This window comes from Simochromis diagramma, unplaced genomic scaffold, assembly GCF_900408965.1.
Source record: "Simochromis diagramma unplaced genomic scaffold, fSimDia1.1 OVJJ01000026.1, whole genome shotgun sequence".
Taxonomy (NCBI): domain Eukaryota; kingdom Metazoa; phylum Chordata; class Actinopteri; order Cichliformes; family Cichlidae; genus Simochromis; species Simochromis diagramma.
Genome location: NW_024386985.1, coordinates 8,803,031 through 8,826,755, shown reverse-complemented (window position 1 = coordinate 8,826,755; position 23,725 = coordinate 8,803,031). Strand labels below are relative to the sequence as shown.

Genomic DNA, 23,725 nt, shown 5'->3' with positions numbered 1-23,725 from the left:
ACCAATTACTTTGCAGTGGGATAACCATATTTACAAAATATAAAGTGACTTTAACATTTATTTTTCAAATACTGATCCTACCAATTACTCATACATTAGTCTACCCATTTAATCACTGAATTATTTAATCAGAGGTCCAGAATTAGTGCTGATTACAAGTTCTCGCTTTGGCACAACTGGTTTCTGTATGTATGTTAAATTACGTACGTAGTGTAAGCAGTAAAGTAATACTGCAAACTTAACTCATTCACTGCCAGCCATTGGCAGTGAATGAGTTAAACCCATTGACTCATGCACTGCAATTGACGGCTATAGACGTCAATGGCAGTGAATGAGTTAAATTAAGTCACTGCATGTGCTGAGATATCCCCAAATATCTTTATGAAATGCAGTAAAACAGAATCTCATTTGAGTATTTTCATAATAAACGAAATTAGATCATCAAGATAAAGCAATAACATTTTAAACTTAGTAAAGCAGACACGCCTACAGATTAACTTTTGACAACTTACAACAACATCACCCCTGTTTCTTTATCAAGCAGAGCATGTTTAGTCATTTTAGTCATTACTGCATCTTCAAAAAAAATTGGCTTCAGGCATCACATCATGCTAGTATCAATAACATCAATTAATTTTATGAGCAGGTTAGCTCATTCAAAATTCTAGGGAAATAACACAGAAATACTGCATGCTCATTTTTCTAGTGTGTAATATTGTATGACTACAAAGTCTCGGGGCAAATGTCCACTAAAGCCAAAAGCTCATTCTCTCACCGTGCACTACCAAGAAGAGCAGAAGAAGAGAGAAAGAGAACATCTGTATTAGACTGAGGACCTACATCCGATAATTATTAGCGTAATTAGCAGATGTAGATAAAGGCCTTGCTGGGAAAGCCAAAGAAAACAAAGAAGAGTTAAAGAAAGGCAGCCAAACTGTTAAACAATGCAAAAGAAACATGCTGGGTTTAAATATTTGATTCATTTTATATGTAAAGATTTTAATTCAGAAAAATTTCTAATAAGTTTACAAAAAGTGTCCTACACTGCACTTACCAATTGTAGATTTAAAGGTCTAGGAAACAATGAAAGCATTGGTCTTAAAGCTAGAGGGAGTGGGCTGAGATTTAAAAAGGGATTCTACCACCAGCGAAGAAGCAAGCGTGTAGCTCCTGTCCGCACTGGAAGGAGGTCCAGCATAGTATGCGCGCGCACACACACACACACACACGCACACCATGCCAGCGGGCTGTGTGGGGAGCATGGTGGCTGGGTTGGGTGGGGGACCCTGATTAGAGTGAGACTTACAAGGCCAGAGCGGGTGAGAATCTGGCTAGCGCTCAATACCTCCTCCTCAGACGATTCGTCTGTGTCCTCGTGGTTGGTGAGGTTGAGGCTTGGCGTGCTGCCCGTGTATTGGCACTCCTGCAAAGACGGCGTGTCCCCTTTGTCCATGCTCTCCAGGGAGCGACGCCGCACACCCCAGTTGAAGTTGTCCATGCTCTCCCCCTGCAGGACAACCAAGTAAACGGCAATGAGGAATGTGGGAAAAATGATATTATCTGGGTTAGATATTACAAAATAAGCAAACAAAGAACAACACAAATGCAAAATACACAACTTAAAAAAATAAGACACTCGTGTGATTGAGCGGAAGACGTAATTTTGTCCACGGGATGGTAAATGATGCAATGATCTACAACTATAAAGGGTTCACAACAACAGGAGCGATGATTTGAAATCAAAAGGTGGTACTGCACTTTACTGGATGACAAAGGGAGACACCAGGGCACTGAAAAGAACAACATATCTTAGTAGCTTTCTTGGCTTCAGACTTACCTGCAGCTCCTTGTGGCAAGAGAAGAGAAGGAATATGTATGTTAGTAGACTTAAGAAGGACATAAAAGTTTTCTACTACAGTAGTAGGACAAGTAAGGCAATTTTAACAAACAAGACATTAATGTTAATCTGTCAAACATCTACTACAGTATGGTCAACAGAAATGATGAAGAGTGACTGAACAGAGCACAGAAGTTCAAGTTCCCTACACTACATACAACTAGAAAACCTTTAACCTTTCTGAGCAGTCCCTTTCCACTTGCTATAAGTTCCTTTAAATTACCACCTTTTTATTATGAGAAACGTATCATTTTTCCCCCTCATACAGGTGGGGGCCATTTGAATGCGCTTTCTCACCTCAGCATCCTCCAGCTCCACATCTAAGAAGTCAAAGTCCTTAAAGACTCCAAACTGCTGCTCACTGCCTGTATCTTCTCCCTGCAACTCCTCCTCTCTGACGGCCTCCTCCACTGTGGGGATAAGACTGGTCTGCTGGTCTGCAGAGTCCAGGTCCTCATTGGATGAGAATACCACCTGCACGGAATGTCAGAAAACTTAAATACAATTTTTATCAATCCATCATCATCTCAGAAGTCCAAATTAATCCAATTCTAACACCACCACAAAGACAGCCTCGAAGCAGAAGCATTGCTCATGTCAGTGATTTTACAGAGACCTTATCTGAAGCTTTAGAGTAGGAGAGGAGTCTTACAGATGGATTTTTTGGGATGCCCGATTCTGGACCACATAAAGATAGGACATTCATCAGCCTCTCTCTGGTTCTTCTCTGTAATAAGAAGACATGCAAGATGAGAAAATGACAAGCTGACCAGGTCAAAATTCTTTTAGATGGTCTTTTAACAAAAACAGAACTCACATCTACAGGCAACGCAATAGCAACAGACTGATCAGACTCACATGTGTTTGGCTTTTGTTTGCTTACAAAATACTATTACAACTGCTTAAAATTAGCCAGTATGCATGTAGTAAAAGTAATTATTTTTATGGCTGTGTGTGTAAAATAAATCGTCATGATTTAATTATTTAGTTGAGCTTCTTTTCTAGACACGTTAAGCTTGTTAAAGACAGATCATAGCTCAGGTCCGGTGTTGCGTCACTTTGAGTAGAGGCTGCTTCAAAACTCAAGGTTTGGATGATTTGTGTCAGTCTGGGAAGGTACCTGAGAGAGTTGTGGCCTCTTCCAGCTTACTTGGACCAGCCCATTGGAATTAGATCCAGATGATGTAGAGGAGGTACTTCTTGTGACAGCAATCACCTGTGGCTTTCCATTCCTGCCTGCTGCAGTACGCTGATCCCCATATTTATGCCCGATTATTGGTGTCTATAGAGTCAAATAATGCAGATTAGAGATAAAATCAAAGGTAAATCAATATGGTGAAAATAGTATACTTAAGGAAAGTAGGACACCAACCTCTGAGATGTCAAAGTGGAAGTCCAGAGTCTTCCCGGGCAGCTCTTTGGAAGAGTTGTTGAATATGCGTGTGAAGGCAATTTCTGGTGAGCTGCAGGACTCAGAACTGTAGGAGCGTTGCACATCTTCTGGAACAACAAGGCTGGCTGAACGGGATACAACCAACTTCAAAATGTTTTGGGCCTCTTTCCAATGTGGGCTCTGTAAAAACAAAAAAAAAACAAAAAAAACAAAACAATGCAGAAATATAACAAAGCCACTGTGAGGAAGCAAGCTGTGTAGGTGTTTCTGAGGAATTTATGAATGTGAAAGGGTTCCAACCAGCTACTATTCATATGGCTTTATAGTCATATTGGTAGAATGAGAAAGGAGGCTTAACACAAAAAGCTTGCAGTTCACATCAGTGCACATACGCTAAAAATCTCAATATGCACAAATACAATGTTTCCTTTTGTGGAATGCACAAAAGAAAACACTGACAGTAAGCTAGGATGGCCAAAAGTAGCTTAAGGCAGCCCTGGGTCAAATCTGGAAAAAAACAGGCTTCATAAATAGGTGTAATAGCATCAAAATACCTCTTTACAGTGACCCTGAAACACACGTTATTCTTTCTTAGTCTCAACTGTGCTGCTATTTATAGAGCAGGACACCCCAGTATTTATTCACGTCAGACTAAATGTGAAAATATGTTGTTCTGAGTATGAAACACACACACTCACTCACACACACACCCTCTTACTAAACATAAGGCATACTGCATATGGATGGCTGGTGCTTTGGTGATTTTCTTGCCAACCACACGGGAGACCCTGGCTGATCCAGCAATAAAACTCTCATTCAGGCATATGTTGTCTGATAAAAAGCAAATCCCACAAAATAAATGCTTCTTGTTGCAAGACCTCAAACTAGCAGTAGATATAATCGCACACTTTACAATTAGCAGTAAGAGAAATTCAATGAGACCTCCACAATGCATTCCTCTTTTGACCCAAACCCTAAAGTCGGTCTGTCAGGCTGTCCAGTGACGTCAAGGCTCACCTGAACATATTTGCCAATGATCTTCATGATCTCAAGGTTGAACTGTTTGACAGGAGCTGCTGACAGGTCAATATGACTCAGCAAGCTATAGATGATCTGTAACAAGGACTGCTGCATGCTGGGAAGACCCTTCTCTAGCAGCTGATAGAGACAGAAATGGATACATTTGTTATTTTTCCATCTGTGACCAACATAAGAAGTGTGACCTTTTTCTCATATACCTCAGCCAAGTAAGTGACCAGATTCAAAGTTTTCTCTGCAAAGGCATCATGGAGGTAACGACAGACCACGTTGATCCAGTTGGTGTAGTCGCGGGAGTAGCTGTGTGTGCTGTAAAGGCTCATCATATGGGCCAGGTTAGACAGTGTGGCCGACTTCTCATCCGCACACACTTTGGCGATCTTATCGGCTGTCTCCTTACAGAAAGGAGTGGGGTTGTCAAAGTGCTGGATGAGATGCGGCAGGAGGCACAGGATGTTCAGAGGAAAACCTGCAGGCATGAAGTAAAAGTCTAACCTTAAAAATGTAAATCAATACGAATAAATAGAACTGGGCTAGGATGAGTTTTCTTGGGTCAATATGGGCTTATGAACAAGTCACAGTTCTAACTAAAGACAGTCTCTTTTATTCATTTTAGATTTTAAAAACTAAATGATTTAAAACTGTAAAAAAGTCATGAGTTACCTGCTACTTGTGAAGGGTCTACCAGTGTTTGTCTGGAGACACTGATGAGCTTACTGAGCAGGTGGATGGTTAGCTCCTGAGTAGCAGCAGAAGTGAAGCCCTTCAGGAAGAGTTGCAGCAGACCAGGGAAGTTGTACCACTTCAGCTTGTTTTGGACCGTCTCCAGACGTTCTCGGCTGTCCGCACGATCCAGGGGCAGCTGGCTCAGCAGCTTGTTGAGCAGTCGCAGAGCCAGCAAGTACTCAAACTCATAGTCTGACTCGAGCAATGACACGGCGATCCAGAATACCGTGGCCATCAGATTTGAAGGGTCCACAGGTGGCATAGAGTCCCCTCCTGGACTTCCTGGACCTCCTCTGCTTAGTGATGATAAGCTCCGTGTGCGAGCCAGGTTTGCATAGCTGCCACCAAGTCGGTCAGCAATGTCCAGGGTGTTACTCCGACGCCTGTCAGCTTTTCGTTCACCCATCATCAGGCTGGCTCGAAGAGAGTTGCTGCGAGTGTGGACATAATGTAACAGACCACTACTGTTCATATTCAGCTGGCCTGTGCTTTTCCTGTTGGCAGCAAACTTGGCCCCCAACAAGTGGTCGTGGGTGGAGGTTCTGTGGAAAGAAATGGCAGAATTTTGTACACAGCTATTGCAAAATGTGTCAGGATGTTAGTTAAAGTAAGAAGAATTCGAACATTAAAATAATAAAACTACCAAAGAGAGGACTTACTGTGCTAAGGCAGTGAGGAGATCATAGTTTTTCACTGTGTCTGCTAGTGTGTCAATGCCAGACTCCAGCGTCAGGAGAAGCTCAATGACAAAGCCCTGAGGAGAAAAAGTAGGAGAGGTCAGCTCGTCAGAAAGAATTCACAGATAACAGCGAGTTAACACATAGCATCTATGTTTTTCTACAGAAACAACTCACAGGCCTGTTTTCCAGTTTGATGCAACACGTTTACTATATATTTTTGGCACATGATGTGCTTGACGATACAAAGAGTGGCCCTGGGAAAGTAAACTAAACCTAAACCATTGGGAAAATAATTTGATCACATTATGTTACTGCAGTCACCCCTCATCAAATGTAAAAGCATAACAAGATAAGAAGGTCGCTTCTTCATCAATAGTATTCATGCTTTCTTTAAACCTTTGTCTGTCCTCAAAGCATTAACTAAAAATGATATACTGATAGTAACTTTCTGTGCAGATGCTAGTTAAACAAGAACTGGTTAACTATTTCTGTAGGAACAGGCTTTGCACACCTCTCATAAACACATAAAAGACATAGAAAATTAACCTATTTTTCTTTTTGAGGTATGGATCTCCCCACACATATGAATGACTTAAATGCTGTTCTCACACTCAGTGCAGCTACTTTCATTGATTATAGTGGAAGTGCAATGCTGCAGCACAGATTCTGCAAATGCGCCATGTGTGAGGAATTCAGTGCAGCCACAGGGTAAAGGACACTGGTCTATGCATGGCCGCTGTATCACTGTTATACATTAAGTGTCAAAATCATGATGCTAAATGTGTGAATTTTACTGGCAAAGTGGCTTTAAAACCAAACACAACAAAACCACATGCAATTAAATAAAGAACATTTGACGTTTTGCCATGTCCTATTAAAAACCTCATTCTATGCAATATTTTGCTGTAACACAAGCAGGAATGTTTTTAATAGCTGAATGATCATGTGGTCAAATTAAATATAACCTTTAAAATGTTGTTTCATGTTATGCATTTTGACATTGCAGGTAAAAGACCAGACTTTTTCTAAAAATGTTCTGACCTGAGCTTCCTCTCCAGGGTCTCCTACAGTCTCAACCAACCGAGACAAAATGTCAGACAGTGTGGCAGGAGTCAGAGGTTGTTTGAGTGCCCTGAAAATCTGGAAAGAGCGACCGGCATAGTGGCGAGAAGAACAAGATAGAGCTGACCTTAAAGCTACTTCACTCAGCAATGAGTCCAATTGGAAACCTGAAAGGATACACAAGCACAAACAGGTAAATATGACAAAAGCACCTAATAAATATCAAGTGGCTGTGAACCCTACAGACCTGTCTGGGAATGCTTGAAGACTGTCACCACATGTCTGACAAAAGCACTCAGCTGTTCAGCGCTCTTAATGTTGGAGTTCTTAGGTGACACATCCTCGTGATTCCAGAGCGGACCGCGTTTTCTACAATATACAAATAAACACGCATGAACAAATGACCTGAAACACTATCAAAACCTTTAGTGTTATCACACCAAGCAAAGAAACTAACTCCAAAAATCAAACCCATGCAAATCAAAGTACCCCAGTCCTTTTAGACACTGCTGGAAGCATGAAAGCAAATCATTGTACACAATGAGTAACATCTAACAATGTGTTCATAGAAATGCCTACTAAACATGTGAGGTTATATATACATTTCTAAATGCTAAAAAAGACAGTTCTTGCCAGCAGCAAGTAGTGACACGCATAAATGTCATACATTTCTGGGAAAGTTTTTTTTAAAGTCTCTTCTCACCTTGAAGTTATAAACTCAATCAGAGCTTTGGCCTTCTCGTCATGTTCAACAGTGACATCTACTTCACTTAGAAGCGTGGGAGAGAGGTGGGACACAGCACTGGCCCCTGCACCAAGGCTTATACTGGACGACGTCGAGCTCGAGCTGAGGCCAGAGTCTGTCATCGGTGATGGCTGACAATCTGGCAAAAGCTCCTGTATTCCTATAGGAACAAATTGCAAACACATTGTCAGTTTTTCTGCTAGCATTTTACCAACCAGGTGGCTAGCTTGGGCTAAACACAATTAAAGGTACAGTTGCTAATAATATAAGCAGACCATAAGTTGGTGTCCAAAAGTGAAGGTAGGCTAAATGATTTCTGTATAAAAATATGATTCACTGCTCTCCTTTTTGTATAGACACACATTACTTTATCTTAATTTCTGAATTAGAAAATGATAGGGTCTTTTTCAGGGAACCTTTTTCTATGGAACAATGATATTGTGCGACATGTAAATCTGTCTATATGTGGGCAGGAGGTTGCTGCCACCCAGTGGTCAAGTTTGACACTACACCTATACGTGTCCTGTTCCCTGTCCTGTTGTTTTCCCCTCATTTCAAAATAACTAAAAAGCAATTCCACAGCTGATAGCGAATCCGCACATGTTCCACTATAAAACAGCGATTCTCATTATTATTGCTCTCTTCCAGTTCTTGTTTCTGTAGCAGAACTAACCTGTGAGGTTGAACTCTTGAGCTACAGGCTTTACAGTCAGGACCCTTGGATCATTGTAGTCTCTGTTGCGTAAAAGCACCATAGCGACAGACTGAACACTGCTATTTGCACCCTGAACTATGAGCAAGTGAAGCAGCAGGCGTTTGCAGTGCTCATAGACCTCTGGGTGCTGGTGATCTAAACCTGAGAAAGACACAAAAGATGAAGACATTTGACATCATTCAACTGGAATTTATAGACCTAGTAAAGGGTTTTTTTATGCAAAAATCCAAATATGCCTAAAACATTTTGCCTTAATGTATACAAACATATAAAACAGCACAAAAAGAAAGCAATTTACCTAAGAAAACTGCATGTAGCAGGAGTTGTAGGTAGGCACTCCATTCTACTTTGACCCCATGGTCAACAATGAGGTCTGTGAGTAGGATGACTGCAATGTTACATCTGAAAAACAGAAAAAGTGTACTGGATTATAAAAAGAACTCAACACTGCAATGCTTTGTGAGACAAAAAGTGAACTTTGGTGTACCTGTGGAGAGGTACAGCAGGTGTGTTTGTCTCTGGCAAATAGTCCACAAGAGGGGACCAGCAGCCTCCTGTTGGTGGGAAGGGAAGAGGCTCTGGCTGATTGTGATCCATCACTTTTAATCGCCAGTTAGCATAAAGCGGCATGGAGTCACCTGGAAAATAGAGAAGATTAGCAGGCATGGTAGTGGGTGGTATAAAAAAAATGTAGTGGTGAGTATGGAGAAGAAAAGATTTCCTGCTCACTCTTCTCATCTTCATAGGAGCCTCCAGAGCTGCTGCTGTAACGAGATTCCAGACGGTGGTGGTGGCGGTTCAGGTTGCTGTTCAGACCACTGTAGATATCCAGGTGTGTGCAACTGTATAACAAACATGCATGTTTAGAAGGACAATGCCACTTTTCCCTCACTAAAACGTTTAATTCATCAAGCCACAGATTGAATACAAAAGAAGGATGCAGCCTGAGGGCCTATATAATAAAACCATTGAAAGTCCTTTAAACCTGTATTTATTTAGGGCGTATAATCAAGTGGCAAAAAGACTCTACAGGAGTCTGAGAAAACGATCTAACTGCTCAGTTCATGACCCCAGTAAAACATTTACTATGGCTGTATGTTTTAGTTTTAGTTAATACAGCATGATGTTAATTCTGTAAATTTTAGTTATTTAGTGGAGTATCTTTGTCCACCATTATAAAAATTGGTTAATATTTGTTTGAACTCCTGAATGGATGTACATGTGCTTTTTCATGTCTTCAGCATAAAATATGACTGACCTGACATAGACATTTGTGTTTTTCCTATACTTATACCATCTAATAATAACAGAGCATTGCAGTTCTCTATTTTGTACCTGTCATCCATGTTTGAGTCTTTCATCTTGCTGTCATGATGAGCATCATTTCCTGGCACCATGGTATTGCTGCTGGAGGTTGTTCCTGAGAAAGTAGATATTAAACATTTGTCTCCTGGCACCAGAAACATAGCATATGACCTCTTGGCCTAAGCTGTGAACTTGGGCATTTATAATGCTCATTAACCTGAGGTGACTGAAGGAATCTTGTAACTGGAGCTGATGCGATAATAAGGGGGGTTGTCCATGTGAGTGACAGCTGAGCTGACAGGATCAGTCAACTCAAGCTCACACATCAACTCCTCCAGCAGCTGCATAGTCTTATCTCTGCCCAAGAAAACCACCACTCGTTTCACCTGAGGACACGCATAACATGAGGCGAAAAGTCATGAAGATTAAGTATCAGACACAAGGACATGGCACATTGAGTGTGCTGCAACTTACATAGGGCAAGAGGCTGGGGTCACTGCTGACTCCAGACATACTGATGAGGAAGTGAAGAATGATTTTGAGGTTCTTTGGCCAACTATCTGCTAATGTAGTCCAGACATTCTCGATCTCTGACAACGCAAACTCATCACCATACTGTTAAAAAAAATATAATAGTTTAATGATAAATGAACTTGCCCAACCAGCTTTTTAAGATGTAGATGTGTAGATCAGAATCAGAAAGGGTTTTTATTGCCAAATGTTGAGCAGGTTTACAACATTAGGAAATTGCTGCGGTACTTAGTGCAAACATAGATGGTATGTTAGCTGTGTCACCTTAGCGGTCATGAACATGAGGTTGTTTAGCACCATGGTTGTAGCACGAGGGGATCCCCAGCCCTCTCCACGGAGCCAGCGACGGCTATTGACCATCATAATTTCTCGGTCTTTCACATCCTCATCATCCTCGCCACTGCAGCAGTCCTCTGGTCGTCGTGGAGTTGGTTTGAAGTCAACAAGCTCAACATTATTCATCCAAGGTAGGAGGTAGTGCAACATTACTTGACGACCACCAGGATGTGCTGTCTGGATACGCTGACTCACCTCTGCAGTGTGGATAGTACAAACAAAGACATTAACACAGGGGTGTCAAACTCCTTACAGTCACGAGCCACATATGGCTCAATTAAAAGCTGAAGTGGGGGTAAAAGTAAAATTTTCAGTGGGAAAAAGCTAACTTTTTAAGTGTCATAGGCAGTTACCAGAGTGGCTAGGATGCCATTTGAATGAACTTCGCTATAATACTAAATATAATACAAACGAAAAAAGGACCTTGAATGGAAATATACAGCCGAATTTGAATGGGAAAATCGTGCTTATCTCCCCAAAAAGTCAATCAACAGCAAAAACAGAAACCATATTAGCCGACTATCAAGTTTTATGAACAAAAATCTTTTCTCATAACAATAAAAAAAAGACCTAAAATAACTGGTTTCACAGTCAAAGGAAAGTGAGATATTTCAGTTAACGGAATACTTATCCTATTACATTGATGAGTATTCATTCAGCAATGTAGCAAACCTGAGAAGATGGGCAAAGTGAGCTCTGGGTAAGTCCTTGCAAGCTCCTCAGACAGCTGGTAGTAAGACACAGAGTAGAGGTGTGGCAGCGGTGAGGGAGGGGTCAGGATGCCATCAGTCCGCTGAATCTCCAATTTGTGGGCATAACGGAAAAGCTTGGGCTCTAGGATCTGCATCACACAAAGAACCACAGATTATTAAATTAATGATTAAAGACCCAATTTTTTCTTTTTTGGGCATCTACAGTATGTGTAGGACAAAGAAATTCTGACCTGTAACAGCTGCATGGACAGTTCATAGATTTCCCTGGAAGAGTCAGCCGCCTTGAACAGAATCAGGTTGAGCAGCACCACAGTGTCAAACTGGTAATCCCTAAAAGAAATATAACACATACGGTATTTAATCACAAGTAGGTGGAACCTTAAAAAAAAGACATAAAGATGGCACCATGTGGTACCTGTTGTGAAAGACATTGGCAATGGCCCTAAAGCAGCCGGCAGCTACACGACGGGAGCCAGTGTAGCAGCGGTCCACAGCCCAGAACATGAGGTTGCTCTGGTCTGGATTCAGTTCTAGTAGCAACATCACAGCCTCACAACCCAGCTGGTGAACCTAAAGGAAACCACACAGCAACCGTTAAGAATCTCTCCTTCAGTCTACAAAACTCTGATGAGTTTTACACATAACTTCTTAATATCAAATGAAAAATACCCAGTATTAGAGTTATGAGACCGAGGTTTGCTGTTAACTGCAGAAAACTAATATATACTTTACAACAGCATAACCATAATTAAAACTTTTAAGAATTTGAGAATTAATCAGATCACTTTAACCTACCATTTCATTTTAACTAAGTGCAAGTCATTTATTGAATGTAGACCTATAAACGTTTAGCAGGGCTTTATTGCAGTACTTCTGAACACCACTGTGTGGTGCTAGTGTCAAATGAAGTAAATGTGTGCTACATAACTTTGACCTCATGAAGTCTTGCGTCACAGACTAAACTCCTGCTATCTGTGAGAAAACATCACCACTCATGCTTGGTGACTGGTCATAATACTGGGATTTTGTGGTGTGACATTTATTTAATGACCAGAGACATAATTATTATACTTTAAAAGTAATTAGCTAACATTTAACCTTATAAATATGTAGTGCATATATAAACTTGATTTAAATAGCTAATATAAAGTTTAACTGGATTATAAAAGGCTTGATTAAGCTTAGGTTTCACCCACTGTTTAGGTTCAGGAGGAAACGATTGTGGTTTGAAATATGAGGAGATGGCATTCAGACTTGTTTCACTATTGCCACCATGCTTGAGTCACAGGTCTGACACTGAAGGAAACTTTTTGCATATATCTGAGACACCAGTGGTTTTGACATAACAGCAGTAGTAATGAAACCTTCCTTACAAAATGTCTTTTATGAGCTACCCTGCAAAACACATTAGTTTAAATAATGCAAATTATTTTTATTACACAAACTCATTACATAAACATGGATTTTATAATATTACCCATTATAAAAAAATATTATTATTGAGAGTTTTATTGCTAAAGTTGAATTCCTTGTGGATTTACCACTTGTTAATGATAGTTAAGTGATACAATTTTAGTTAGAATAGATTCAAAATGGCAGAATTTCTCTGACCTTCTTGTCCTGAGAATCCAGGATATTGTCCAGCCACTTGTAGAGGTAGCCATCAGAGGAGAGCCCTACATTGTCAGCTACAGGTCCACAACATAACACTGCAGACATGGCCTGGAACAAACAAAAAAGTTTGCTGGTTATCAGTAAGTGCATGACACAGTATGTAAAAAGCAGATTTTCTTGAAATTTTTAGATGTTGAACCTTTAGTGCACAGTACTGATGGCGGTTGATCTGGATATTTCTGTCACTGTAACGATCCAAGGGTGTGAACATAATGCTGAAGGGCCCAGCCCAGTGACTGAACAGCATGAACAGACTGTGTCTCAGTGATTGCTGGGGGAAGATGGTCCTCCTCTGGTTCACTGAAGATAATAAGTAAAGAAATTGATACACAAGGTTAAACTGAGAAAAATTGCTTAAAACAAATGCTTACTTTGTATGCTTACTTTATAAGCATTTGTTTTAATTAAGAGATATACCTGGGACATTCTGAATGATGTTGGCCACAAGTGCGCTGAAGTGACAGCGAATGTCCTTCAGAGTGTCCGAGTCTTTGTCATTCTCAGCCTCGAGCAATTGCCTGGTCAGATCAACATACTCGAGCAGCGTACTATTCAGAGAATGGCTCTCTGAATCCAACCCTCCACTTGCCCTGTAAAAAGAAAAGTTTATAAACTGCATATATAAAAATAAATTCCTAATCATGTGGTTACTCTAGATGTTTGAGGATTACATACACTTGACTGATGACGCCAGCATCAGCAAGTAGCTCAAATATCCGGACCAGCTGGACCCTGAGGATGTCACGACGCCTGCGTCGCTTCATGTTCTGCAGAGTAAAGAATATTTGAACTCAGTAAAGTGTGTTTCTATGCACACAGAAGAAATACAGAAAACATTTTCAAACCATCAATGAAGGGCACTTACTTCAGGTCTTCTCTCTAGAGCTTCCTTTATGATGGAATTTAGCTCCTCCATCAATTCTCTGCACAAGAAAACAATATATGTAAGCCATTAAAAAGTCTTTATAATTCTAAAAATGTATAGCAGTGTATAGTGCTCATTACCTGAAGACCATGGGGTTGGTCCTGCCAAGCCCCAGCACAAGAGACTCGGTGATGTCCATGCTCTCAGAGCGCATCATTGGAACAATGTGTTTGAAAAGTGAGGAGGGGGACGGAGTGCCAACAATCTGTTAACACACAGAGCAGAAATGTAAGGCTTAAGTGTTGCAATAAATTATTCAAAATCCTCTAATTTTTTACGGCTGTCAGATTTTTATGTGGCTAGTGTGCTGTTATCATTTGAGACTGTCATACTTGCATTGTGAGTGAATTTCATTATTTCATCCTTTGTGCAAAAGCTCCTAACCTTTCATTTTAAAATATTTATGAATGTGTGTGAAAACCTGGCATAGAGTGCTGCTTATGAAATTGCCACCTTTGAATCATAACTGTAGCCGCTGTCCGGCGTGGACGCCAGCGTCTCAGGCGGGGAGCAGCGGACGGAGCCAGAGGTGGAGGATGACGAAGACATGGAAGGGGAGGGAGAGGCAGAGCTGCAGCAGAGAATCAGGTAGTTCCTCCAAAGACCAATGTAGGAGTCACTGCTGTTCAGACTGTTGACCTTCTTTGCATTGATGGGGCTACTGCAGGTTGATATTCAGTAAAAACAAGAGATAAATTTTATGTTGAGGGTCAACATAAAATGCAGCTTTAATCATAATTCTTTTGTCATAGAATTAACCCAGTTAATAAGCATAAGAAAAGTTATGTTTTGTAAAAAAAAAAAAAAAGTACTAATTGCCTAAGTAAGCACATAATGTCATCATGTAGGCATCATCACCCAGTATTCAGAGTCAGACCATAATGAATACACCCACAATGACAAAGAAGTTAAGGAAACCTACTTAATGTCAACTTGTGGGGACAGTAGTTGCAGGCGAGTGTAGGCAAACATCCAGGCATAGTTGATGGTGGTGGGGCAATGTTTAGGTAGATTCTCCTGTCTCAGGTAGCTGGATAAGCTGATGACCCAGGGGTCCTGGCCCTGAGTAACATGGGCAAACACCCAAATGTGCGAGGGGCTCACTACATCAAACTGGTGGCTGATGGGAGAGGAGCTCCACTCTGCTAGCGTCTGCAGATCAATCCCACTGGGACAATACAGCAAGTTGGTCTACAGAGAAGAACAGAAGATGATGAGCAGTATGTACTTTTAAAGGTTTTAGGATTTTAAAAAAAAGAAAAGAAAATCCATTCATACCTGGTCAGCGCCTGTGAGGTGAATGAAGCTCTCCAACACCGATGCACTTAATCTATCCATTACATCAATAGCCAGTTCTTCATCTCCCTGAAAGATTAAGTAAGAAAAAAATGAATGCAATTGTCCTTGCACAAAATTATTATCATTTTCTTTCCATGCAGGTTTAAACATATTTTGCTTCTTTCAACATAACGATATCCCCTGTAAGCCCAAGAAAATTACCTTGCTAATGCTCAGTGCAGTATGGAGAGCTCTGACCTCCTTGAGGACATTGACTGCTAGCCTGCGCGTGGCAGGGCGGCAGCTACAAAGCACCACCAGTGCCAAACCTTCCACCACATGCACCACACCTAAAGGAAGGTTACGCTCCAAGGACAGAGAACGGCCACTGCTTGAGCTCTGTTAAAAATAACATTTAATTTATTTTAAACATGTTTGTCAGGCAACATAAAACCAATGAATACAAACTACACTGGTGATCCAAAAACCAACCTGTGAATCGTGGCTTTTATTGCTGCTCTGCACTGCCTGCTTCCACTGGATGATGAGCTGTAGAAGCATCTTTACTGCATTGTCCAGCAGTGTAGGATGAACGTCAGTCACCTCTCTGACTATGAAGTAGACAAAACCTGAGAGTACATCTTCTCGCCATTCTGGGAAATCCACCATCAGGGCCTGAAGAGTAGTAAAGGCAAGGCCACGCAGTTCTTCGTCCATGTGGATGGTTAGTCTAGAGGAGGAGAGAGACCCAACAGGAAGATGGATATTAAAAGACATGATGTGTGCAGCAATGTGTCTGCAGAAAGGTTGGCGGGGGTCAATTACTTGGCTAGAAGCTCTATTAGGTCTTGTCTGCTCATGCCATCTGGTATCAGTCTTGGGATGGCGGCCACACACGTTCGGAATAGATCGATCTTTGGCTTCCTCTCTCCCCTGCAGGACAGACAATTTATGAGAACCTGTTAATAGGTCATATAGCACCACTCAAAGTTTATAACTGGGTCAGGGTTTCCAAACCTTTGACTGGAACTCTAAGTCCTACATAGCTGCATGGATGGCAACAGGAGAGCATAAAGCTGTTGTTACATACGTGATCATGTCCTCAGGCTCCTTGTTGGACATCTGTACATTAGTCATGCTCATGGAGCGTCCCACTTCCTTGTCCAGGTGTCGCAGGATGTTATCCAAGGCTTTTCGTACTTGCGGGTAGTATAGCGACATGCCTAGAAAAAAAGATCGTGGACAGGTTAAAAGCTGCCTCACCTTCATCAAATGTTAACTCTTATTGTAAATGTCAGCTGTTCAAGACTCAAACCCACCTATCACTTTTGCTTCTTCATCAGTGAGGGTGGTGTTGAGGAAGATCTTTTTGACACGCAGGGTGTTGCCAGAGGGCATGATGATCCCTGTAGTAGGCATTGGAGGTTCCCCGTCTTTCTGCTGTAGGCTGTCAGCAATCACCAAGAAGGCTCGCAAACCGATATTCATCCTCTGGTTGGGCAGAGAGACAAAGAGGATAAGAGATAACATACAAACATTCCCTCATTACCAGAAGCTAAAGTCTTGTGTATACATTACCTCTGGATTGATGGTAAAGGTTTTGTGAGACTTGCCCACGCACAGGAGGTCATAGATAATCTCCTTCATAGCAAAGTCCAGTCTTTCCTGTAATAATCAGCAAACCCGCAATCACTAAACCACACCTCATACTCGCCTAATTTTATTTATTTTGCTGTGACTTTAAAGTATGTCATAGTTTGTGCTCCAGGCTTACCTGAGCTATGAACTGGATGATCTTGACAAAGATGTTGAGGGGGGTGTCTCTGGGTACCACACTGCGCGAGCCTTTGGGGAAAAGTGCTGAAACGATGCTGAGGAGTCGACTAGCAAGAGGAAATGGGGAAACCGTTTTTTAGCTACAAGTATTCTCATACAAAGCCTCTTAGGAAGAGGACAACAGTAGTGGGTGGCAAAAAGACTGTTTGTCGGGTACTCTGCAACTGACCTCTGCGTGACAGTGTTACTCTCACACTTGATCCTGATGATATAGACCCACAGCAGTCTGTAGAGTGACTCTAGTGCAACACGGGACATCTTTGGGTCTTTATTCTGTAGATGTCAAAAAAGAGAGAGAGAGAGAAGGAAAGAAAGATATAAGCCATCCATTCCATTTTGACACTTTCATTACTTACCTGAGAGAGACCAGTTTGTTGCTGCTGTCTGGAGAAACTTTGATTAAACACATTGCAATGGCATGCAAGAAACTGATGACAAAATTGTTTTGTGAGACTGCTGGTCACAAATTGATATGTGAGCACTGAACATCCACATGGTCTGATGAGCTTCATGCTTGGAGAAATTTTTAAGGTATAGTCGGCAGCAAAAGGAGGAAAATGCAGTATTACGCTGAGTACAAAGACAGTTACTGTAAGCCATGTAGAGTCATCACCGGAAAAATTAACTGGGCTTTTGTAAGCAAGCTTTGTAAAATGCAAACATTCAATATTAAATGTAATTGTACATTAGTTAAGTCCTGGAGTACTCATTGTCCAGTAGATATTTCACACTTTTCTTTCTTCCAACTTGCATCCTACATCAGGTATCTATATTAACGGTATACATTTAAAGGGTCTTTGGTTCTTTAGAGCTACCAGGCTGAGAGAATGTGATGTGATCGTAGTGTGAGCGATTTTCCAGTTAACGCCTTTATATTTTTTCACATGATTAACATGAAGTTTTATTCGATATTTGATAAATGGTTTTAGGTGATTATGGCCCACACTTTTCTATAACCATTACTACATGTCTCATCTCCCATTAGCTTTTCTCAATACACTGAACAAACTAACAAATCTGTGTATTTTTATTTAAAAACATTTAATTTAATATGGATTTCATTTTTAGTTAAATTAAGGATTCTTTATGCCATTTGTCAAAAGTAGCAAATGTCATACTAAATGTGACAAATGCTTTTGTGATTAAGGTGAAGTGAAACTTCCTGTTGTGCAAACACAAAATCTGTCACGCTTTTCGTGCCTCAATGATTGATCTAATCTTTGTATCATCTAGTCACTGAAAGACTGGTACAGTGAACGGCAGGTGACTCACAAGTGCAGCTAAAAAGAGCTGCTCAGTGTCGGCATTTTATTTTTTTTAACAACATAAACTCTTGTGATAAGATGCTTTTAAAGCATGTGAATAAACTTTAATAGCTCTGTACTAAATAACACCAATAAAATAATTCAAAAAAAACCCTCTTATACATGCACAACATCATCATCATTTTTTTTTTCCCATTCTAACATTTGGCACTGAACACCAAAGCCACAAACAACACAACAGCTGACCTACTATGGCGTTTTTTAAAATATCTTTTACTTTTGTAACATAATCAAGATGCCACAAATCGAGTACAGCCAGTGGGGCAAGTACTCGATTTGTGTGAAGGGTTGAAAAAGCACCAGTGAGACTACAGTGTAGCTGTCGCTACATAAACTAAAACCCAACCCAGCAGGCAAATAAAGGTATCACTGCGATAATGAATACATCATTAAATGCTGAAATATATTTTCCTGTCTATGCCAGACCCTCTGGTAATATATACCAGAAACACATCACTTCTGACATAATGAAATCTTACATTAATATTTAACGTAATTAACAACAGGAGTTTGCATTTTATTGCAACACTACCGTGTGTCTACTCTTCCTGCATATGCTGTAACAGCTTGCTTGGTATACATGTGAAAGAAAAAGAGGCCACACTTTAAACACTACAACACTGTGGGGCTCATATAGTCATGAACCTGTAATTACACCTGAATCATCCACATATTAAATACGCCTGATGTCTTTGATATCGTCACCAGTCTGATGACCACTATAATGTGCATTCAACGTGCTAAAAAGTACACAAATGTTAATAATTAACCAATTTTTTTTTAAAAACGACATATTATAGGTTAGATTCTTCTAAACCCTCTCATCACGCAGAAAGACAGAATAATCTCCACCTTTATCAACTTACACATTTATCCATCAACAACTTAAATGCAGTAACAGGTCACGCTAATTTATTAATAATATAAATAGCATACGATAACTTCCTTTACTTTGGCAATAAGTAAGCGTAGTGTGGTAGATGTCATTTCTAATGCTTTTCTTATCATATAAAAGAAACTTTTTCCGCAGGGGTTTTAGTTGTAACAGTGTTTCTATGCTGTGGCAACTAGCTTAAAGATTTAAGTACTTTTCCCACTACTGTGCATCTCACCATGCAAAAATGTATCAACAGTCAAAATGAAATTATTTAACTACAAAGACACGAAAGCAAAACACCACTGCTCATAAACACAAACCAGCTCACCCACAAAGCCTAAAGCAACAACAATAGCTTCAAGTGTGCCCTTCATTTACTGTTTTCACTGAGCAACGCTTCAATGTCACACCAGAGAACGATTAGCCTCTTCACAACTGCACTAGCCTACATCGTGATCAGGACCCTGGACCGTTAAAAGGAAGGGAGCATCAAGCTAGCCACCGTCACCAGATAACTCACCTGCAGCGTCTCAATCTGCTTTCGGATGCTGTTGTTAGACGGCATCTGGAGCGAGCCAACGTGAAAAAAAAAGGGTCAAAAAACAGGAGACAAAGAATGTAGGGTTTGGGGAGGGACACATGCAAGTTATAAGCAAAAACAAAGACACACAGCCTAAACAGATATGACAAGAGCAGATTAAAATCTCTTTACTCTTGTCAGTGTGACAGTATATAAATCAACTAAACCGAAAAGAAAAATAATGAACTCTTCAACATACCACTTGCATGTTGAGTAAAGTAACAGTTCATTTGTATTTGATATATTTTGATGTTATTTATTGGGAAAAAAGCAAAGTAAAAAAAGGTGTGCTGTGGTTTAGAAATCAAACGCACAGAGAGGGAAATTACAGAGAAAGGAATATATGCAAGGCGAACACAAGGACGGAAAAACAAAGGACAAAAAAGAAAAATGCCACAATATTTATCCATTTCACCTATTAAGCCAATGAGCAGCAACGGCCAATTCAGTTATTCCGCACAAAATCCATGCTTAACAAGTTGTATTTTAACCATGTGGGGTTCAGATTATAAAACAGGGCTGCAAAACTACAGCATAATCTCTGGAAACGTTGTGTGTATTTTTTGTCACTCCATCGTGCATTTACTACATGCAGACATATAAATAAAGGTAAATAACTCGTATAATTATTCAACCAAGTAACATGAATTCTTGACTTTTCGCTTCAGCGTAGAGACAAAAAACTACCTCGCTCACCTGGTTGAATTTGACTTTTACCAAGTATTCAAATGATGCAATTTGTTAAGTGAAGCAGAGCCCTTACATTTATAGCTCTCAAGAGCAGCCACAAGGTTAAAAGCATGACCCGGCAAATCACTGAAATCATCACTACAGTCAAACCATAGCACGAACCCACAAGATCACAAATCTCAATCACAGAATCACTATCAACGCTTGGGAAAATTACTGATTATAATTTTTCAAACAGAGGAAATGCAAAACAGTCACTCTAGTGAAAGAAAATGCTGGAATGAGATCACTGAAAAGACAGACGGGCATTCAAAACCACTGGATAGCAGTAGAAAGTCACAAAGACGCAAAGTGTAATTTATCCACCGGAAGATCAAACAGTCTCCTCAAAGGACAATCAATGCAGAATGGGAAAGACAGTCATTAAGTCAGGCAGTCAGTCAGTGATTTGGTCAATCTGCTTCTGGGTTGAATGGTCAGAAACAGGAGGAAAACAGGTTTGACCCCTTTGTAATTGGTTTACGAGGAGTGATTAACAGACCTGAGTGAAAACAGCACTTGAATTAACATAGTATGCATTGTGCATTACAGTTGACATTTCATTACAGGTTTACTTTAAATGTACAGCATATAAAAGTGCTAGAGTCGCATCTTTGAAATTAGCTGTAGATGCACAACCAAATACAATAATTTTTGCTTACACATTTCCATTTTGTCCACTTTTGAGTATATATGGTCCATGCATATTATATACATTAAACAAAAGCTTTACTTTGCTTTACTTTGACATGATCAAATCAAGTGCTATTCCTGTCCAGATCTGGTTTATTGATAATGGAGGGGAAAGCACATTTTGATACTGAGACAGAACCACAGAGCACACCCTTGACAACAAAGACAACATCTTCGATCAACATATCAGTATCAGGATACCAAGATTTTGTTTACTTTGATAGAAATAACCTTTATATTAATTATTTTAAGAAAAAAAAAAAATTGTATGGTTCCTTTGCACTACCATAAAAACACCAGAATATCATTTTCAGACTTGAACTGAATTAGAAAAAGTGTAGTGACTTTAAAATACCTTAATATAAATCTACTGTTGAATTCAACCTTTGTGAATTGAACTGGATTGTAAAGGATGATGCTAACATTACCTTGAGGTGCGAGAGGCAATTTTGCAGGAAGATGTGCCAGTTGTTGAGAAAGAACTGCTTCTGACTGACACACAGCAAGCATGTCACCAGGGGATACAGAGCCTGGGGAGAAAGACGGTGTCAGAATCAAAATAAACTGGTTTTCTCACGAGGTCTGAATTTTTTGTATGTGCTTCTGATCTGAAAACAAAAGGTCTCCTACACTAAACACAGACCAAAAGCAAGGACGGTATCACAAGCTGAGACCAAAAGATCTATTTATCGCAATCTGCACAATACTAAAACTGCTGGAAGCATCGTCAACATAACATGTTACATTAGACAGGGATGAAAAAACAGAAAATCAAGGCCTGCCTTTAGAAAAGAAAATATAACGGACAAAGACGAGAGACCGTATTTATTTATTTTAAACATAACATTATCTGGATGATAACGTCAGACTTGGTGGTCAGGGGGCAAAATAATGGTGTTGACAAAATAAAAGAAGAGTGATAAGATAAGATTCGGTTTCCAATAGCACAGCACCAACAGAAGTTACAGAACGTGAGCAGAATATTATATATATATACACACACACACACATATAAATAGAGAGACATATATAAATAAAATATACGAAAGGGATAAATAGAATAGAGTGTGAGAGAAAAAGAAAAGGAAGTGTTAAAAATTTGAAGTAAACAGGGTCAGGGCTGAAGAGGAAGAGAGGAAAGAATAGATGTCAGTGTTATTACCAAAGAGTGCTTCTTTCTAGAACTAAGGTCAAATGTTGTCTGGTAGAGCATCTCCACAAAGGTTTTTAAGCATGGCACGTTGACTTCATTTTTCACCGCCTGGAGGATGAACCGAACATTAGTTTGGCAAAATGAGATTCAGACTTAATGTTTACGCAACAGTCCAAAATTACACAATGCTTTGCTGGTTACTCACAGCAGCGACGGGGATGAGAATCTCGACAAAAAGGCCAGCAAGAGCGTGCTTTATGTCTTTATCCTTCACCTCCAGGAAATACTGGGCACATTCCTAGGAAGGATACCAAGGGCATGCATGTAAACAAGAATGCAGCGGATACAAACTAGCCAAACATCATGAAGACGTGTCATTACACTCCATTTACATGAGTTAAATAGAAAATTGAAAAATATAAATAAATAAATAAATCACAGGCCTGGACCCAAGCAAAATATATAGACAGACCTAACCAGTGTGATAAGAAATGCAGTGATCAGACAATATAATTGGGTACAAGATCCTATGGGAGTAAAAGGACATAAACCAAAGCATGTTCCATTAAGACAGTAGGAAATTCTGATAATGGTACGACAGAACAGCGAGTGTTTTTTTTCCCCCAACCACTGTATAAATTTTAATGAAAAAGCTAGTGCTCCATTCACAGCTCCTAGCAAAGCCTGAAATACATTTACACTCAATTCTTGGCAGACCTCACCTCTGATCGTTACTCATTTAGCTATATGAGCCATTGCTACAGAGAGCTGCTGAGTTTGAACAAAGGGGCAGCAGTTTAAAAAGAAAAAAAAAACAAAAACATCTGGTACAATTCTGCAAACGCATCTAAGTTACACTTGCAGGTATACTCTGCATAAATAGTATTACTTACCTGCATAAACTGAAACGAAGCCTCAAAATCCTCCACAGGATACATTTTAACCCGAAAGAACTTCATGCCCATGATGAGACTGATAATGCTTTGGACTACGTGAGGACTCTGCTCTTTTTGCCTGAGCTCCTTCAGTTCTGTGATGAACTTCTTCCTCACTGCCTGGAACCTGAGCACAGAGGCAGAGATATATTAGCACTTACAAAAACCCTCCTAACAAGAGTTTGTACACAGTAATGTATATAGGCAACATTCTGCCTGGCAATGCACATTTAAATGTAATTACTAAAGAATGTAATTAAATGGTTTTAATTGTTCTAAAATTCAGTTGCAATATTTGTACAAACAAATGTCTAATCCCATCTATTACACTGTGCTCAATTCAGACCGTTTTCTTTTAATGAGAAATGTGAAAAACTAAACTATTTGTCCAGTCTTACGCTAAAAGGCACATTTCAGCTTACTCACTTTGACTGTGTAAGAACCCCTATAACCTCAGCGTACAGGTCTGCAATGATGTGCACGTTGCCAGTGTTGGGTCCACAGTACCTGGAAATTAATAAAGGATATGGCATCAAGTCAAACAACTGCTGAATTATTTAACATACATCAAAAAACTAT

At 40.1% G+C, this 23,725-nt stretch overlaps 1 protein-coding gene across 16 annotated transcripts in view; it reads right to left on the bottom strand.

The window, feature by feature from the left end:
* Positions 1–23,725, bottom strand: part of fryl (furry homolog, like) — a 74,892-nt gene that overhangs the window by 15,173 nt on the left and 35,994 nt on the right. For 8 of the 16 annotated variants that reach the window (XM_040040049.1, XM_040040048.1, XM_040040051.1 and 5 more), the window contains 47 exons: positions 23,573–23,653; positions 23,105–23,273; positions 22,417–22,509; positions 22,221–22,319; positions 21,487–21,588; positions 19,577–19,621; positions 17,024–17,127; positions 16,793–16,901; positions 16,597–16,683; positions 16,338–16,509; positions 16,109–16,241; positions 15,844–15,951; positions 15,511–15,748; positions 15,241–15,417; positions 15,019–15,105; positions 14,663–14,931; positions 14,194–14,401; positions 13,821–13,945; positions 13,681–13,738; positions 13,491–13,582; positions 13,233–13,405; positions 12,955–13,115; positions 12,753–12,863; positions 11,557–11,711; positions 11,372–11,471; positions 11,101–11,269; positions 10,357–10,625; positions 10,036–10,176; positions 9,779–9,947; positions 9,592–9,676; positions 8,986–9,098; positions 8,744–8,894; positions 8,555–8,658; positions 8,215–8,397; positions 7,500–7,701; positions 7,044–7,165; positions 6,776–6,963; positions 5,714–5,808; positions 4,992–5,596; positions 4,529–4,797; positions 4,308–4,448; positions 3,270–3,470; positions 3,018–3,179; positions 2,514–2,624; positions 2,195–2,371; positions 1,838–1,846; positions 1,307–1,507 (listed from right to left, as the gene is read on the bottom strand). In XM_040040049.1, coding sequence (XP_039895983.1) covers positions 1,307–1,507; positions 1,838–1,846; positions 2,195–2,371; positions 2,514–2,624; positions 3,018–3,179; positions 3,270–3,470; positions 4,308–4,448; positions 4,529–4,797; positions 4,992–5,596; positions 5,714–5,808; positions 6,776–6,963; positions 7,044–7,165; positions 7,500–7,701; positions 8,215–8,397; positions 8,555–8,658; positions 8,744–8,894; positions 8,986–9,098; positions 9,592–9,676; positions 9,779–9,947; positions 10,036–10,176; positions 10,357–10,625; positions 11,101–11,269; positions 11,372–11,471; positions 11,557–11,711; positions 12,753–12,863; positions 12,955–13,115; positions 13,233–13,405; positions 13,491–13,582; positions 13,681–13,738; positions 13,821–13,945; positions 14,194–14,401; positions 14,663–14,931; positions 15,019–15,105; positions 15,241–15,417; positions 15,511–15,748; positions 15,844–15,951; positions 16,109–16,241; positions 16,338–16,509; positions 16,597–16,683; positions 16,793–16,901; positions 17,024–17,127; positions 19,577–19,621; positions 21,487–21,588; positions 22,221–22,319; positions 22,417–22,509; positions 23,105–23,273; positions 23,573–23,653 — 7,123 coding nt within the window. The remainder of the gene's footprint in view (positions 1–1,306; positions 1,508–1,837; positions 1,847–2,194; positions 2,372–2,513; positions 2,625–3,017; positions 3,180–3,269; positions 3,471–4,307; positions 4,449–4,528; positions 4,798–4,991; positions 5,597–5,713; positions 5,809–6,775; positions 6,964–7,043; positions 7,166–7,499; positions 7,702–8,214; positions 8,398–8,554; positions 8,659–8,743; positions 8,895–8,985; positions 9,099–9,591; positions 9,677–9,778; positions 9,948–10,035; positions 10,177–10,356; positions 10,626–11,100; positions 11,270–11,371; positions 11,472–11,556; positions 11,712–12,752; positions 12,864–12,954; positions 13,116–13,232; positions 13,406–13,490; positions 13,583–13,680; positions 13,739–13,820; positions 13,946–14,193; positions 14,402–14,662; positions 14,932–15,018; positions 15,106–15,240; positions 15,418–15,510; positions 15,749–15,843; positions 15,952–16,108; positions 16,242–16,337; positions 16,510–16,596; positions 16,684–16,792; positions 16,902–17,023; positions 17,128–19,576; positions 19,622–21,486; positions 21,589–22,220; positions 22,320–22,416; positions 22,510–23,104; positions 23,274–23,572; positions 23,654–23,725) is intronic. The other 8 variants (XM_040040054.1, XM_040040053.1, XM_040040042.1 and 5 more) reach the window with 7 other exon arrangements.